The following is a 15110-nucleotide window of genomic DNA, read 5'->3' on the forward strand; positions in this document are numbered from 1 at the left end:
CTCCCGCCGGGATTTGAAAACAGCACGTAACACCAGACCCCGGCGCCCCACCACCGGTGATGGTCCCGGAGGGGCGCAGATTTGATCTGCGCCGCCGGGAAGACGGGAGCTAAATTAATTCATCCACCGATCTGGTCTGATCGATCCGGAGAAACGCGGCAGTCGGCGGTGGCTTTACGTCACACCAGTTGTGCCACGACAGGTCGCGGCTTTTGCTCTGCTGGCCGCGTGACTCCGGAGGAAATTCGTTGATTCTCGGAATCATACTTGAGACTTCAGAGCGAATGCTCCTTAGGGAGCAGTCCGAGCTTCATTCCCCAGATTGCCTTTTGATGGTAAAGTAATTGCTGCGTAAAATTTCATGTGCCTCTAGTCACAGCAACGGCGTTCCGCACTTGGTTCCCGGAAAAGATGGATATCGATCACGCCACACCCAGACGGCGTAGAACGGGGCTCGGGCTTGAGGAAACTTGCTCAACTTGACCCAAGAATCTGCTTGAGCATTGATACCGAGCATTTTTATGAGGCGTTCAACGGCGTTTGTACACATTTCGATGCCCATGCTGACAACGCAGGCCATGTTGGACCATAGCGTGACACAGATGGTTTGCCCATGCTTCTCAAAGCCCGGTGACAGACATGAAGACTTTGATTGTCCGACAGACTCTTGACATGGAAACTTAGAGACCATATAAGGACGTTGGATTCTTCTGAAAGTTCGAATCTTCTTTCTGGAGCATCACACTCAAACACATCAATCCAGACTCACAGTCTCACGCAAACAACCATCTTACATCTCGAACTCGTTCGATCAACAATCTTCAACATGCCTATCACCAAGTACAAGGCCGCCGCTGTCACCTCCGAGCCCGGTGTAATACTTCTCCTTCCCCCAGCTTCGACCCGATGCTAACTTGAACAGTGGTTCGACCTCGAGGGTGGTGTTCAGAAGACCATCAACTTCATCAACGAGGCGGGCCAGGCCGGCTGCAAGCTGGTCGCCTTCCCTGAAGTTTGTGAGTCGCATCCCATTGTTCATCAAGCAGCCAGCATGCTAACCCCTCCAGGGATTCCTGGCTACCCCTACTGGATGTGGAAGGTTACCTACATGCAATCCCTTCCCATGCTGAAGAAGTACCGCGAGAACTCCCTCCGCGTCGACTCCGAGGAGATGCGCCGCATCCGCCGCGCCGCCCGCGACAACCAGATCTACGTCTCCATGGGCTTCTCTGAGCTCGACCACGCCACTCTCTACCTCTCGCAGGTCCTCATCTCCCCCGACGGTACCGTCATCAACCACCGCCGCAAGATCAAGCCCACCCACGTCGAGAAGCTCGTCTACGGCGACGGCTCCGGCGACACTTTCCTCTCGGTCTCCGAGACCGGCATCGGCCGCGTCGGCCAGCTCAACTGCTGGGAGAACATGAACCCCTTCCTCAAGTCCCTCAACGTCTCCATGGGCGAGCAGGTCCACGTCGCCGGATGGCCCGTCTACCCCGGCAAGGAGCGCCAGGTCGCCCCCGACCCGGCCACCAACTACGCCGACCCTGCCTCCGACCTCGTCACCCCCGCCTACGCCATCGAGACCGGCACCTGGGTCCTCGCTCCCTTCCAGCGTCTCTCCGTCGAGGGTCTGAAGAAGAACACCCCCGAGGGCGTCGAGCCCGAGACCGATCCCTCCGTCTACAACGGCCATGCCCGCATCTACAAGCCCGATGGCAGCTTGGTCGCCAAGCCCGACAAGGACTTTGACGGTCTGATGTTCGTCGACATCGACCTCAACGAGAACCACCTCACCAAGGTCCTCGCTGACTTTGCCGGCCACTACATGCGCCCCGACCTCATCCGTCTTCTGGTCGACACCCGCCGCAAGGAGCTCGTGACTGAGGCCGATCCCGAGGGTGGCATCGCTTCTTACAGCACCTATCACCGTCTCGGCCTTGACCGTCCCTTGGACTCCAAGCCCGAGCTGCACGAGCAGGACAGCGTGAACAAGCGCGTCAGCAAGGAGCCTTCCGTCAAGCCTGCCAAGAAGCTCTAGAGGCTTGAACAGTAATGCCTCATGTAATATTACCATCTCATCATAGACTTAGTCGCATCTTGTACATAGAAAATCTCATCTCGGGCTTTGGCCTCCTATGCATGAATACTTACCATAGTTCGTGTAATTGTGTGACTCAAGCTTTATTTCATCGGTTAATACGACGAACCAATTTACTATGAATGAATCAGTGATACTCGCTCGCATTTCCGAGTGCTGAGCATTGTACAACCGACAGTCGCCCGTGTCCCTCGGCCGAAATTGTGGTTCGGGCGGGGTTTGAATGAGGGGTCTCGCGGACACTTTGGGCGACAAACTCTCCGGGGTTCAGCTCCGCTGCATAAATGGCCTGACTTTGAACTAGCCTCTTTTTAACCTCATCATTCCAATGAGGATTCACTCAACTAGTTAACAAAATGATCACTTATTTGATCCAGCCATGGCTGTTCATGTCCTTCTCCCTCGTCTATCTCCCCGTAACGGTCGCAAAGCTGGTCGCCTCTGGTGACGTCAAAGCGTTACTGTCTTGGTCCGCCTTCAAAGAAGCATGGTTCGGTAACTTCTGGGTCGTTATGGGCCCCAAGGCCAAAGCCGGCGCAGAACCGATGGTATTCCCACTCCTCGAGGGTCGCGTTCGTGGAGGCAATATCTCTGCTCAGATGTCTGGCAAACCGCTCGAGGGGGTCGTTCTTGAAATCGGCGCCGGCAGTGGCATGTGGATGGATGCGCATGTCAAAGTCCTCAGTGCTGCAAAAGCCCAAAGTCTTCGTGGGCCGACAAAGATCTATGGTGTTGAACCGAACCCCTTATCTGCTGCTTCGCTAAAGCGTCGAGCACAGGAGGCAGGGCTGGAAAAGACGTACGAGGTTGTTCCGGTCGGCATCGAGGACCTGCAGAATGAGACGGCATGGGGAGGCAAGATCGAGCCTGGGAGTGTGGACTGCATCATGACCGTTCAATGTCTCTGCAGCATCCCAGAGCCCGAGGAGAATATACGCTTGCTTTACGGCTATCTCAAGAAGGGAGGGAGGTGGTACGTGTATGAGCACGTGAAGGCTGAGCGCGGCTTGGTGATCCCGCTGTACCAGAGTAAGATGTCGAACCTCTGTGTTGCCGGGCAGTCGCTAACTTTACCAGGATCAGCGCCCACCCCAAGGCAATTAATTAAGTTTAAAGCTTAAACTTAACTTAATTACTATATCATAATACTATACTTAATTAATTACTAATTAATTATAAGTAATTACTAAGTAAAGCTATTTAGACTTACTAAGTAGTAAAATTATACTTTTTTTATACTATTATTTTATATATTATAGTATTTCTAACTTTTCTACTTTTATTACTAGCTTTTATAAGGTCTAAATAAAAGATATAGTACTAAATACTTTTTTATAGTTAAATAACTATAAAAATATTACTAATATACTTAATATTAATTTATTTAAATAAGAATATTCTTCTTTATAAGTAAACTACTAATTAATAAGATTATAGTTAGTTTATTTCTATAAATCTAAATATTTCTTTAATTTATTTAGTTCTTTATTATCCTTATTATTTTTTAAGTATAATAGCTTCTATTTAAACCTATTACTTAAAGTTATCTAGATTATAAAGTTCTAAATATTAGTTTATATTTCTTATATCTTCTTTTTCTTTAGAAGGATATTATTAATTAAAATATCTCTTTAAAGCTAACTTAGTATTAAATATCTAATTTTATTAATAAAAAAATTATTAGTTCTTTTCTATATATTTTATATTAAAACTAAAGTAAAGGAGTAATATAGTAGTATATAGAAATAACTCCTCTATTAAAATATAATACTTATTTAGCTTTTTCTATTTATTATTAATAGAAGTTTTTAAATATTATTAGCTATTATTACTTATCTCTTTTAAGTTAAAGATATTATTAATATACTCTTAATAAGTATAAATAAGTAAAAAGCTTTTATTAAACTATTTTTAAGATAGTTATAATATTTAAATATATAATAAAACTTATTAATATACTAATTAAGTAAATCTTTAAGATATTTCTTATAAGAAAGTTTATAACTCTTTTAATTTAAAATCTTAAGAATTCTTATTATTAATATTATTATAGAAAGTTTTTTAACCTTTAAAATAACTTAAAAGATACTTTATAATAGTAATTATTTCTTAAAGTTTACTATATAAGTTATTTTATCTAAAACTCTATATTTAAAGTATAATTTTCTAAATAAACTTTAAGATTATTATAATTTCTATTAATTATAATTAGTTATTAAAAGTTAAAATATCTTAAGTTAATATAAGATTTTTAATATTTTAAAAAAAGTAAAAGTTATTTACTTTATTTTTAAAGTAAATTATATATTTAATTATAAAGTATATAGAGTTCTATTTTATAATATTATTTTAGATTAATTTAATTTCTCTAAATATCTACTAAGAGAGAAGAATATTACTAAATTACTTAAATCTCTCTAATATTTTATAAAATAAATTTTTAAACTTTTATATATATTATAATAAAGCTCTTATAAACTTTATAATATTATAAAGTTTACTAATAAAGCTAGTTTTTTATTAATATTTAAAGTTAGTTTTATCTTATTATAGAAGAATATATATATCTAACTATCTCTTAAAACTTTTAAAATTTTTACTAAATAAGAAAGTTTTTAATATAAAGTTAAAGATATACTTAAAATAATAAATCTTTTTAGCTTAAATATCTTATTTCTTTTTTATAAAAAAGTTAAGTTAAGAAATTAGATTTACTATATAAGTATTATTTAAGCTTATATTATTAAAGATTAAAGTTCTTACTTAGTTTATAATACTTTAGTTTTAAATAACCTCTTTAAAAGTATTTATAAAGTTAATATTATTATAAGTTTTAAATTACTTTTTTATAATAATTAAATATACTTAAAAACCTTTTTCTCTAATAATAAAATATATAATAATACTTATAATAGCTTATTAGTTTAAAAAAATCTATAAATTAAAAACTAAATAGATTTTAAAATTAATATATAAAAGTTCTTATTATATAACTTTTTTCTAATACTTCTAAATACTATTAAGTTTAAAAACTATTAATATAGTAAATTATAGTAATATTTCTAGCTTTATATTAATATTAGAAATTATATTTTAAAAAATAAAGTTTTTATAAATAGTAAAAAAAATTTAATATTTATAATAAAGTAAATAGTAGCTTTTTAAATACTTTTTATATAATTTTTTATTAAATTAATAAAATCTAAATATTATTTCTTATATAGAATATTATTAAGTTTTTTAAAACTTTCTAAGCTAATAAGTAATATTTTAATCTCTTTAGTATAGTTTTTTTTTAAATACTTTAAAATAAATAAAGTTATTTTAATATTAAGAATAATCTACTTATTTTTAAGATTATAATAATAATAAACTTAATAATTAGCTTTTAGTTAACTATTTAGCTAATAGAGAATAAAATATTAGCTATAGTTTCTTATTTAGTTTATCCTCTTTTTTATACTTTTTCTCTAAAGTTCTAATTTTTATATATATATTTTATTATTTATTATAACTTTAAAAAGGTTTTTAAATAAAAAATAGTTAAATAAGAGGTAGTTTTTATTTTACTTAAGTTATAATATAATAAATCTAAGTTTTAAAAGTTAATTAAAAATATTTAGAAAAAAAGTAGAGGTTAAATAGAGGATTATTAATATAATAAATATCTAATATAAAATAAATAAAATAGAAGAAAAAATAGTATTAATAATACTTTTACTTTTATAATATATTTAAAAAATACTAATAGATAATAAGAATAGAAAATAATAATAATAAAATAATAAATTTAATATAGATTTCTAGAAGATCTTAAAAAATAAATTTTAAACTTTTTAAGAGAATTACTTAATATTTAAACTAAAATAAAAAGTTAGAGAATATTATATTAAGTTTATTATAATAATATTAATTTAAAAGAAAAAAAAAACTAAATAAATAAAAAAGGGTAATTTATACTTTACTAAAAGGGGTCCTATTAGAAATAGAGAGTAAATAAAAAAAAGTAGAGAAAAATAAGGATATTTAGTAGTAGAATATTTATTTAATTTATATTATAATCCCTATTAAAAAAGTTAAGGTAATTAATTAAGTTTAAAGCTTAAACTTAACTTAATTAACTAGCAATAGCTTTATACTTAATTAATTAATTAATTAAACTTAATAAGTTTACTTGCCTTGCGGGGAGCGCTGACCAGGATTCACAAATATCTTTTAGGAACAAGCGATGGGCTCTTGCCACCTCTGTCGGCGGACGGGACAGACTCTACAACAAGTTGGACCGTGGGCTGAGGTCGATCTGGCGGCACCGGCGGGCGAGTCACCAAACGAAGTCATTCCTCATATTGTAGGAACTTTGACAAAATGAGCCTGGGCGAATGATTGGATTATCTCAGATGGCCTTATGTACAGTAACTAGGTCTGTTTCCAACGCATGCTACTACACATTAGACCTTGCTTCATCCGTAAACCGAGGGCAATAGCTCGTCCCGTAACAATCACATTGCTCAAGGCGAGCAAGGAGTGTCATTCTGGCTGAAGACCAGCTTGTTGTCGTTGCAGCCCTTCACCATGGCCTGGAGAACCTTGAAGTTGTTGTTTCGGATGCAGCAGAACTGTGAGGCTTCATTTTAGCCATCTTCTGGGGTAGCTCATCTCTTGCTTGCTGCAATGCTTGCAAACTATTTTGGCCGAGAGAGAATGGTGGAACGTGTTTGTACTTACACCCTCCGAAGCTAAAACTGCTCCGCCAGCTGCCTTGCAAAAGTTGTTGTTGGCCACAATTTTGCTGCCGGCGTCGGTGCGAGTCTGGCAAAAGTAGGTTCCAAAGTCAGTAGCCTTTCCCGTTATGGCTTGCCTGTTGGAGAAAGAGCTTCAGTATTTTGTTTCTGGAGATAAGGGGGGCGGAAGGCAGATTGCATGGCGAAAATGGCGACTGAGAGACTTACGGCAACGCGGAGACCGCGCCTGAGAAGGCAATGACGGTCGTGACAAAGGTGATAGGGATCTGCATTTTCAAATGATTGCGTAAGAAATAGAATTGAAGTATTTACAGTCGAAATAGTGAACGAGTGTCTAACGGTGAGAGCTTGTACTGGCCAGTGTTCAGCGATCGACGCGAGTGGCAACGATTGACGAAAGAAGATGAACGGATGAACCCCAACCAGCACGAACAACGTGGCTGCTAACCCCAGATTTTAATTGAATCTCCGGGTTGACGGCACGGCTATATATGAGTTAGGCAACTGCCTATTTGAGAGGATGGGACTGCGCGAGTCAACGTCGCTTGCGGTGAAGCTGTATCGAAGCAAGGCCTTGTTACCGGCACGAAACCAAGCACTCGGGCGAAGCCGAAATGATGTGAGAGATAAATGTGACATGTAAAACTCTAACCGGCGTTTGGACGAGTTAAGCTCACAGACGTGGACCCAAATTGTCGGTATTTCGATACGCAAAAGGCGTTTTCTCGACGAAGCCATTGCTCTGGTGCCCCAGTTTCGCGGCCCGCTTCTAGATGCCGATTAAGATTGCTCGACGGGTTCAGGTCATGCGGTTGCTATATTAAGAAATCTAAAACATGATATAGATATTCGCTCCTCTTGTAGAATCTAAGTTCAGTGTTTATCTATACTCAAGCTCGGGCAATCTGCTCATCAGAGATGAAGTGAGACCCTCCAGCGCACCGGAACCCCTGGGCCTGCTTGACCCAGGCATATCCAGCGGGGCATTTCCCCAGTTTCGCCGCCTTCTTGCGCTGCTCCTCTTCTTTCTTCCGGCGCTCTTCTTCCTCGAGGATCTGTTTCAAAATCGCGTCTCTGGCAGCACCAGAGGCTGCCTTCTGGGCCTTGAGCATCGAGCGATACTTACCCTCCTTCTGCTCCTGAGCCTTTTTGTCGCGTTCAAGTTGTTCCCAGACTTCATCACTGACCCCGGCATCTCGTTGTACGCCTCCCGAACCGTTGCTATCACCGGCTGTTGCAGTGTTCTCTGCTGTGGTGTCTTTCTCCTTGGTGCGATCCGAGAGTCTCTGCGGCTGCTGCTGCGTCGCAGTGCCAGTTGAGGTTGGGGCCGGAGGGGCTTGAGGAGGCGGCATAGCCGGAGCTAGAGGCGGACTACTTTGCCGTCCGCCCTTGGTCTTTTTCGCTACTTTGTTGCGGCCGTCTCGCTCCTTGAACATCTTGCCCATCTCGTCTAGAAATATCGTCTCTGTAATGGTGACGCATGTGCCTTGGAGAGCCTTGAGAGCGTAGCTGAAAACGGACTTTGCCAGGCTCTCCACATCGCGGGCGTTGGCCCAGCTGGCCTGGGTGGAAAGCCTTCCAAAGTTCTCAATGACTTCCTTCTTGAACGTCGAGGTCGGCTGCTCCAAACAAGCCAGGAGAACGCTATTCATCGGCTTCTTGCTCTCTGTCCTCTGCTTCTGCTTTTGTAGGAGCTTGACAAGAAGATCGAAGCAATTTTCTGGCGTGAGAGGATGGAAGTCGATGGACTCCGGGAATCTGCTAGACATTCCGGGGTTGATGGATAGCAGCTCATTGATCTCGTCGTCGTAGCCGGCTAGGATGATAACCATGCGGCCCTTGTACTTCTCCTTGGTTACGCAATCGACTATCTCGTCAACAGCTTCCTTGGCAAAGTTGTTGTGGCCTCTTTGATTGAGGCGATATGCCTCATCCACAAAGAGAACCTTTCCAAGGGCCTTGTCAAGAAGCTTCTGCACCTGAGGACCGGTATGTCCAACATATGAGCCAATAAGATCCGTCGCTGAGCAGTCCAATACCTCGGCACTCGCCAAGAAACCCATGTCGTAGAATACTTTGCCCATCTTCCTCGCTGTCGAAGTCTTTCCCGTGCCAGGTGGTCCACGGAAGACGAAGTTGAAGGGCATGCTCTCCTTTGGGTCCATTCCAAGCGCCTTCATGGACCTAACGTCCTCCTGGTACCCTTCGAGCTTCGCCACGATCATCTCGCAGCCGATGGTGCCCTCAAAGAGCTTGGCCACATTGGTGTGCTTGCGCTCAGCACGATCAAAGTTCTCGTCAAAGTCCAGAGCTTCAAGTGTAGAGACCTGGCCTGTCTCGTTTGCTGAAAGCCGGGTTTGATGGCGCGCCTTCGCATCGTTCAGGAGAATGTCCACCTCACCAGCGTTGCCAAAGTTGGGTCGGTTTCGCGCACGCTCAAGCATCTCCATAGCCACCCTCTTTGCCTGATCTGTGGCCTTGAAGCCCTGTTGTTTGATCTTCATGTCGAGAATCTTGCGCAGCTCGTCACTGGTGAAGTCCTCGAACGTGAAGGCGGAATCAATTGGGAACCGTCGGCTGAGACCAGGATTGACGTTTTGGAACATCTTTTCCATCTGATCCTTGTAGCCAAGAAGTAGGACGCACCGATCCTCTCCAGGGACGCTCTGCACTTCGGCGACGATCGTATCGACAACAGCCGTCTTGAACGGGCATGGGGTGCTGCCGTTGGTGCTGAACAGGCCGTAAGCCTCGTCGATGACCAGGACTTTGCCCATTGTGGATGCAAGTATGCCCTTCGTTTGCACTTCTGAGCCTCCTATTACCGCCCCAACAAAGTCCGAAGGATTCTTCACAATCACTGACAACGTTAGCGTCATAATTTAATGCAATACCGTCTCGGCACTTACCTTCACCATTCGACAGCATCCCAATGTCAACCAGAATCTCTCCGTAGAGCTTGGCAATCGTCGTCTTGCCTGTTCCTGGAGATCCGAGAAACACCTTGTTCAAGGTGTACTCGAGAATAGGCTCCTCCTTAAGCTCCCGGCGATAGTTGGTTTGAAGACTGTCAACGAGTGCCTTGACCGACTGCTTGACAGACTTCAGTCCGATAAGACCTTGCAGCTTAGCCCAAGCTTTGCTCGTTGCAAGGGCGTTCGAGGGCTCGGGTCCAACCAGATCTTCCATGGTGAAGAGAAGGTCATCTGAGTGAACCCCCTTCCGCCGCTCTTTGCGGAGTCTGTTCGCCTGGCGGCTCATTATCTTGGCGAGTAAATTCTCGACAGCTCTGGCGTTGCCGAAGCCCTCCTTTCCGCGGCCCAGGCCAAGTCTGCGAGTGGCCACTCGGAGATAAAGATCGCCCTGACACTTCATCCGGCCTCCGTACTTCTTGTTTATCTGTAGGGTCAGAATCTGCAGAAGCTCGGCATCTTCGTAGTCCTCAAACTTCATTTCCAGCGGGAAGCGACTTGGAAATCCAGGGTTGTGCGCGAAGAAGGATTCCATTTGCTTGTTGTAACCAGCCAAGACAAAGACGACCTTCCCAGTGAGATTCTCAACCTCAGCGAGCAGATAATCGAGCACAGCCTTGCCACCAGGGCTGTTCCCGGACGAGAGCTGGTATGCTTCGTCTATGAAGACCACTCCGCCACCGGTGTTGAGGACATCCTCGAGCAACTTCTCGCAGCCTGTGACTCCCATGTTGGCGAGCTTCGAACCTGATGTCTCCTTGAAACAGGAGCCAGCAATAACGCCTACCGATGTCAAGAATTGGCCGTATATGCGGGCGACAGTCGTCTTGCCTGTCAATAATTAGTGGTTGGCTCGATAAGAGACTTGTCAGAAGATTGTGCAGATTCTTACCAGTGCCAGGGTTTCCGAGTAGGGTGCAACCAAACCGCTCCTTTGACAAGGAGATCTGCTGACGAACAGAGACATCAACCTTGGACTTGATAGAAAGGAACTCTTGCTTGACGCTCTCGAGCCCGATCATGCCCATGAGCGTGTCCAAGGGGTCACTTCTAGCACCAAACTGCGATTTCATGTGCTCCCATTCTTCCTGGGCACTCCCCGGCGCAATGGCTGCTTGTGGTGGCGGTGGTCCGCCATTGACCGCGGCATCCGGAGCTATTGGCGCGGCCTTTTGTGCCGCCTTCATGGCCTCCGCACGAGAACGAGTGTCCCTTAGATCCTTGAGATCAGCTTGAGCCTGCTTCAACTTCTTCTTCTGATCGTCGTCCTCCTGCGCATATTGAAGCTTTCGTCTCTCGTGATCGAGCTCGTCCTGGATCACTTGGAGCTCTTTCGCATATCGCTGCTGGGCTAGGAGTCGCTCCTTCTCCATTTCCAGGTTTCGCCGGATCCTCCTGCGGTTGTCCTCGTCTTCCTTGACGCAGGCTGGACAAGCGTCCTCCTTGGCGCTGCAACTGATGGTGTAATCATGGCCTCTGTCGCAAGTTTTCTTGATCCGTTCATGGCAGGTGACTTTCGCGTGGTCCTTGATCCGGTGGCAGCGTAGCTGGCATCTGTGCTTTCCACAAGACAGCAAAGCATTGCTTCAGTCGACATGGTCAGCATCATAGGATTCTTTCAGCGATGCAAGAAGTGCCTTCAACTTACCAACTTTCGTCACAGCCACCATCGGCACATTTCGCGTCGAAGTCACTCGGATCCTTGAGTAAAGCCGTCTTCTCAGGATGCTGTTGACAGCGCACGGGTACACCATCGTACAAGTACCCCTTCTCCTTTAGAATCTCAAAGAACGGCAACCAGACAGGCTTGCCCTGGGCGGATGCCATGAATGTCTCCATGTTGCCGATCATGATCAGGCATTCTCTCGCTCGGGAGCACAAAACGTTCAGGCGTTCAGGCGCCTTCATGAAACCTATGTCGCCATTGTTGTTGCTCCGAGTCATGGATGCTATGACAATGTCGCTCTCTTCGCCTTGGTAGTTGTCTGAAAGAGTTAATACATTTCCTCGTGGGGCAAAGATTGAGCTTACCAATAGTTGACAGCTTGATTTGGCCTGACCCGTCTTTGACCTTTGCAGCAGCAGCAGTCATTAGACCAGCGCGAATGAGCTCGAACGAGTCCAGATCGCTTAGCACAGGGTCAACTTCTTTACTTAACATCTCCCTGAGAAGGGAGACTTGTCCAATGTATGGGGTAAGGACAACGATGTTGCTGGTCTTGTACCCTTGTTGTCCTAGGTACTTCACAAGTTTGAGAACCATGTGAGCTTCGAACCGATTTCTCTTGCTTGCAGACACCTCGCCACCGTGCCGATCGTTGATCCCGTTTGCAAGATCCTCTGGGTGACTATGGTTGATGAAGCACACCCTTCCCTGCAGTCCTTTTGGTTCCGGCCGCAAGAGAGTCTTATCATCGTCCTCCAGTAGCGGGTATGTCATCTGTCGAACGAGATCCGAGATATCGGGGTGCATTCGGTGTTGCTTCTGGAGCGTCGTGTGTTCGTGCTCCTGAAGAATCAGCCTCTCGAAAAGAGAGCGGTTGAGGTCGAACCCCTCCCCCTTCTCCACGCTCAGTGCGTAATTGTTGATCTTTGGACGCAACTGCTTGTGGTCGCCGATCAAGATGACTTGGCTTGTGGATGAGTGTAAGGCGGTCAGCACATGAGCCTCGAGAATCTCGCCAGCTTCTTCGACGAGAACGACATCCGGACGAGCGGCTTTGATGAGCGACTTGTACATCGCTGCGGCTGTGGTGGTGCATCCGACAAGTCGCTTCCCCTGAACAAAGTTGCACTTAGATTCGTTGAATAGGGTGTCCACCTCTCGCTGGGCATCGTCAAATTGACGCACCAGATGCTGGATCGTTTCGATTTGTTCGCCGCGCAGGCTCTCAATCCAGGTGTCCATGTGCTTCCGTCTTTGGTCCTCCGGAATCTGCCAAATCCGTCTGCTCTCGGGTGAGATGAGAGGGGTGAGTTCGCCGGGATTCAGCCCCCGCGCCCATCGGTCAAGCAAGTAGTCGGGTGACATAGCCTTCTGAGGCTGACGAGAATTGCCCGCAAGCTGGAAGCCATCGTCCTGCTCAGGCAACGTGAAAGCATCGTAAAAGTCCTCGGCGTCCTCTTCAAACTCGAGGTAGTTCAGAACCTCCAGAAGACTGATCTTTCCCCGCACAAGACTTCCACACGCCTTGTCAATCTCGGCCCTCGCATTCGACATGTTCTCTTTCGCATGACTTATCTTATCCCATGGTAGTCTACCCCAACCAGCGCGGTTTCGTACTTGCCGCTCGAGGAGAAGCTTTTCAGTTGCCTCCGTGAACTTGGATCCTAGGCGAACCATGGTATCAGGCGAGATGCCAATGTTCATCAGGTCTTCGAGGAATTGATCCAGGGCATGGTTGGTGTAACTCAAAACCAGAATGCGCTTTTTGGGGTCCTTCAGCAGGATTTTCGCTGCGAGCGCTCCCACAAACGACTTGCCGGTACCTAGGTTCGTAATCAGTTAATGTCATAATGCAAGGTGCTTGGTTGTGACAACTTACCGGGAGGTCCTTGAACCAGAGCTAACGGGCTCTGAAGCGCGCTCAGCACAGATCGGATTTGGGACTTGTCAAGTTGAAACTGCTGACTGCCCATGCTGAATGTCGAAGAGGCGCCCTTGAGGATTTGCTTGAATTGACTGATGTAATTCTCGATATGAACAGATTGGTCCAATGTGGTGGGCGAGGCATCAGGGCCGTTGTGTTTGAGACAAAGAAGCTCTCTTTCGAGAGGCATCTCGGTGATCTCTTGTAGTCGCTCCAGCACCGGTTGGTACGCGAAGATCGGGGTATCGACCAAGACGAATCGGAGATCGGCAGGAGACTGTAAAGCAAGCAGAGCTCTGGCAAGGGCATCACTGTCGGTGAATTGCAACGTGATCACAGGAGGCTCTACTGCCAGTTGCTCATTGTCCCGGATCAATGAAGCGAATGCAATGATCTTACTGTTGCTGCACAGGGCTCCGAAAGACTGGTGGCGTAGAAAGCCTTTATGATCCCTCAAGAACCTCGTCCGCTGAGGACCATCCAGCTTGGACAGAACCTCCAGTCCCACCTGACAACTGAGAAGGACAGCACAAAAGCGGCCTCGCTTCTCGTCGCCGGTGTCAATGCCAATAGGAGTCAAGCCGGCAAGGATCTGCGGCATTCCTCTTCTGCCTTTCTTCTTTCCGAGGGCGACGGTCAAGTCCTCGCGCAGCTCGCCAAGCATGTCTTCGCGCAAGAGGCGGAACTGATTGTCGAGGTGCGCTCGAGGCCGGTCGGAAGGGTCGATTGCCGTGACTTCGGCCGCCCGTCGGTAGAAGGGAGGGGCACTCGAGTGAAACTCATCGCTCGTGGGGAAGATGGAGACATCTCGGAAATCAGCGAAGTCGTTATCATGGCGGCCCCCGGCTCCATCGACATCCCTATCAGGGGAAGGTGAAGATCGAAGCGCTAGGACCTTTTTCGTTCTATACATGAGCTCTCGGGTTCTCTGATCTTGGGCCTGCTGGAACGGCTTTTGATCAATGGCAGACGAAATGTCATTGATGAGATCGTCATGCTCTTTTCCGGGTACGCTGGCAAGCTCGAGACAAAGCCAAGCAAATACGAAGAGATCATTCTCATCAAGCCGAGACTCCTGATACAGAATCATCAGGCTGTTCCACAGCGTGGGTGGTTGGGCAATGAGGAGAAGGATTTGGTGCAAAAGCTCGCCATTGTACACCATCTTCACGCCGGGATCGCTCAGATATTCAATGAAAGGTAGTACGTGGGATCGAATAGAGGAAACAGACAAGTCGAGTCGAAGACTGTAGCGAAGGGCGTCCTTAGCAGCGGTGCTGGCGGTAACGGTCTCCAAACACTGGACCGGTGAGGGGTTCGAGCGGACGGCCTCGAGGAAAAGGCGTGCATTAGCAGCCGTCGTAATGGATCGCCCACCCTTGGTGACATCTCTGAAGACTTTCAGAAGACGGGCGGTGCGTTGAGGATCTCCTTGTATGGAACCCATTGTATGTGAAGCCAGCAGTGGTTGAGGGAGTGTGGATGGGATCCAGACACGATCAAGACAGTGAAAGGCAAAGATTGAAGACACTATGAAGGCGTCGCGAACAATCGCTCTTCAATACTGCAACAAGAAGACAGTTTGGCTGTAGAAGAATGGGAGAAGTAATGTTGGAAACAGACGACAGGTAGGCATACCAGGAGCAGCGAATACTTATCACATGCTGATAACACCTCCAAGGCAGACAAGGTTAGGCTTTGACGT

At 45.3% G+C, this 15110-nt stretch overlaps 4 protein-coding genes across 4 annotated transcripts; 2 read left to right on the forward strand and 2 right to left on the reverse strand.

The window, feature by feature from the left end:
* Positions 1-826: 826 nt before the first annotated feature.
* chy (Cyanide hydratase) lies at positions 827-2041 on the forward strand (the record flags this gene model as incomplete). The annotated part of the gene is made up of 3 exons (XM_036639591.1): positions 827-874; positions 923-1016; positions 1068-2041. 3 exons carry the CDS (start codon positions 827-829, stop codon positions 2039-2041), a joined length of 1116 nt encoding a protein of 371 aa, XP_036494200.1.
* Positions 2042-2457: 416 nt separating this feature from the next.
* On the forward strand, positions 2458-3222 carry CGCS363_v007743 (uncharacterized protein; the record flags this gene model as incomplete). The annotated part of the gene is made up of 1 exon (XM_036639592.1): positions 2458-3222. One exon carries the CDS (start codon positions 2458-2460, stop codon positions 3220-3222), a length of 765 nt encoding a protein of 254 aa, XP_036494201.1.
* A 3387-nt stretch (positions 3223-6609) lies between these two features.
* On the reverse strand, positions 6610-7115 carry CGCS363_v007744 (uncharacterized protein; the record flags this gene model as incomplete). Its single annotated transcript, XM_036639593.1, has 3 exons — positions 6610-6717; positions 6827-6959; positions 7051-7115. The coding sequence occupies 3 exons, from the start codon at positions 7113-7115 to the stop codon at positions 6610-6612; spliced, it is 306 nt and encodes a 101-aa protein (XP_036494202.1).
* Positions 7116-7733: 618 nt separating this feature from the next.
* Positions 7734-14852, reverse strand: Znfx1 (NFX1-type zinc finger-containing protein 1; the record flags this gene model as incomplete). The annotated part of the gene is made up of 6 exons (XM_036639594.1): positions 7734-9703; positions 9753-10646; positions 10708-11399; positions 11464-11800; positions 11847-13304; positions 13361-14852. The coding sequence occupies 6 exons, from the start codon at positions 14850-14852 to the stop codon at positions 7734-7736; spliced, it is 6843 nt and encodes a 2280-aa protein (XP_036494203.1).
* Between the last annotated feature and the right edge of the window lie 258 nt (positions 14853-15110).

The sequence above is a fragment of the Colletotrichum siamense genome (assembly GCF_013390195.1).
Source record: "Colletotrichum siamense strain Cg363 chromosome Unknown KSG_Cg363_contig05, whole genome shotgun sequence".
NCBI lineage: Eukaryota > Fungi > Ascomycota > Sordariomycetes > Glomerellales > Glomerellaceae > Colletotrichum > Colletotrichum siamense.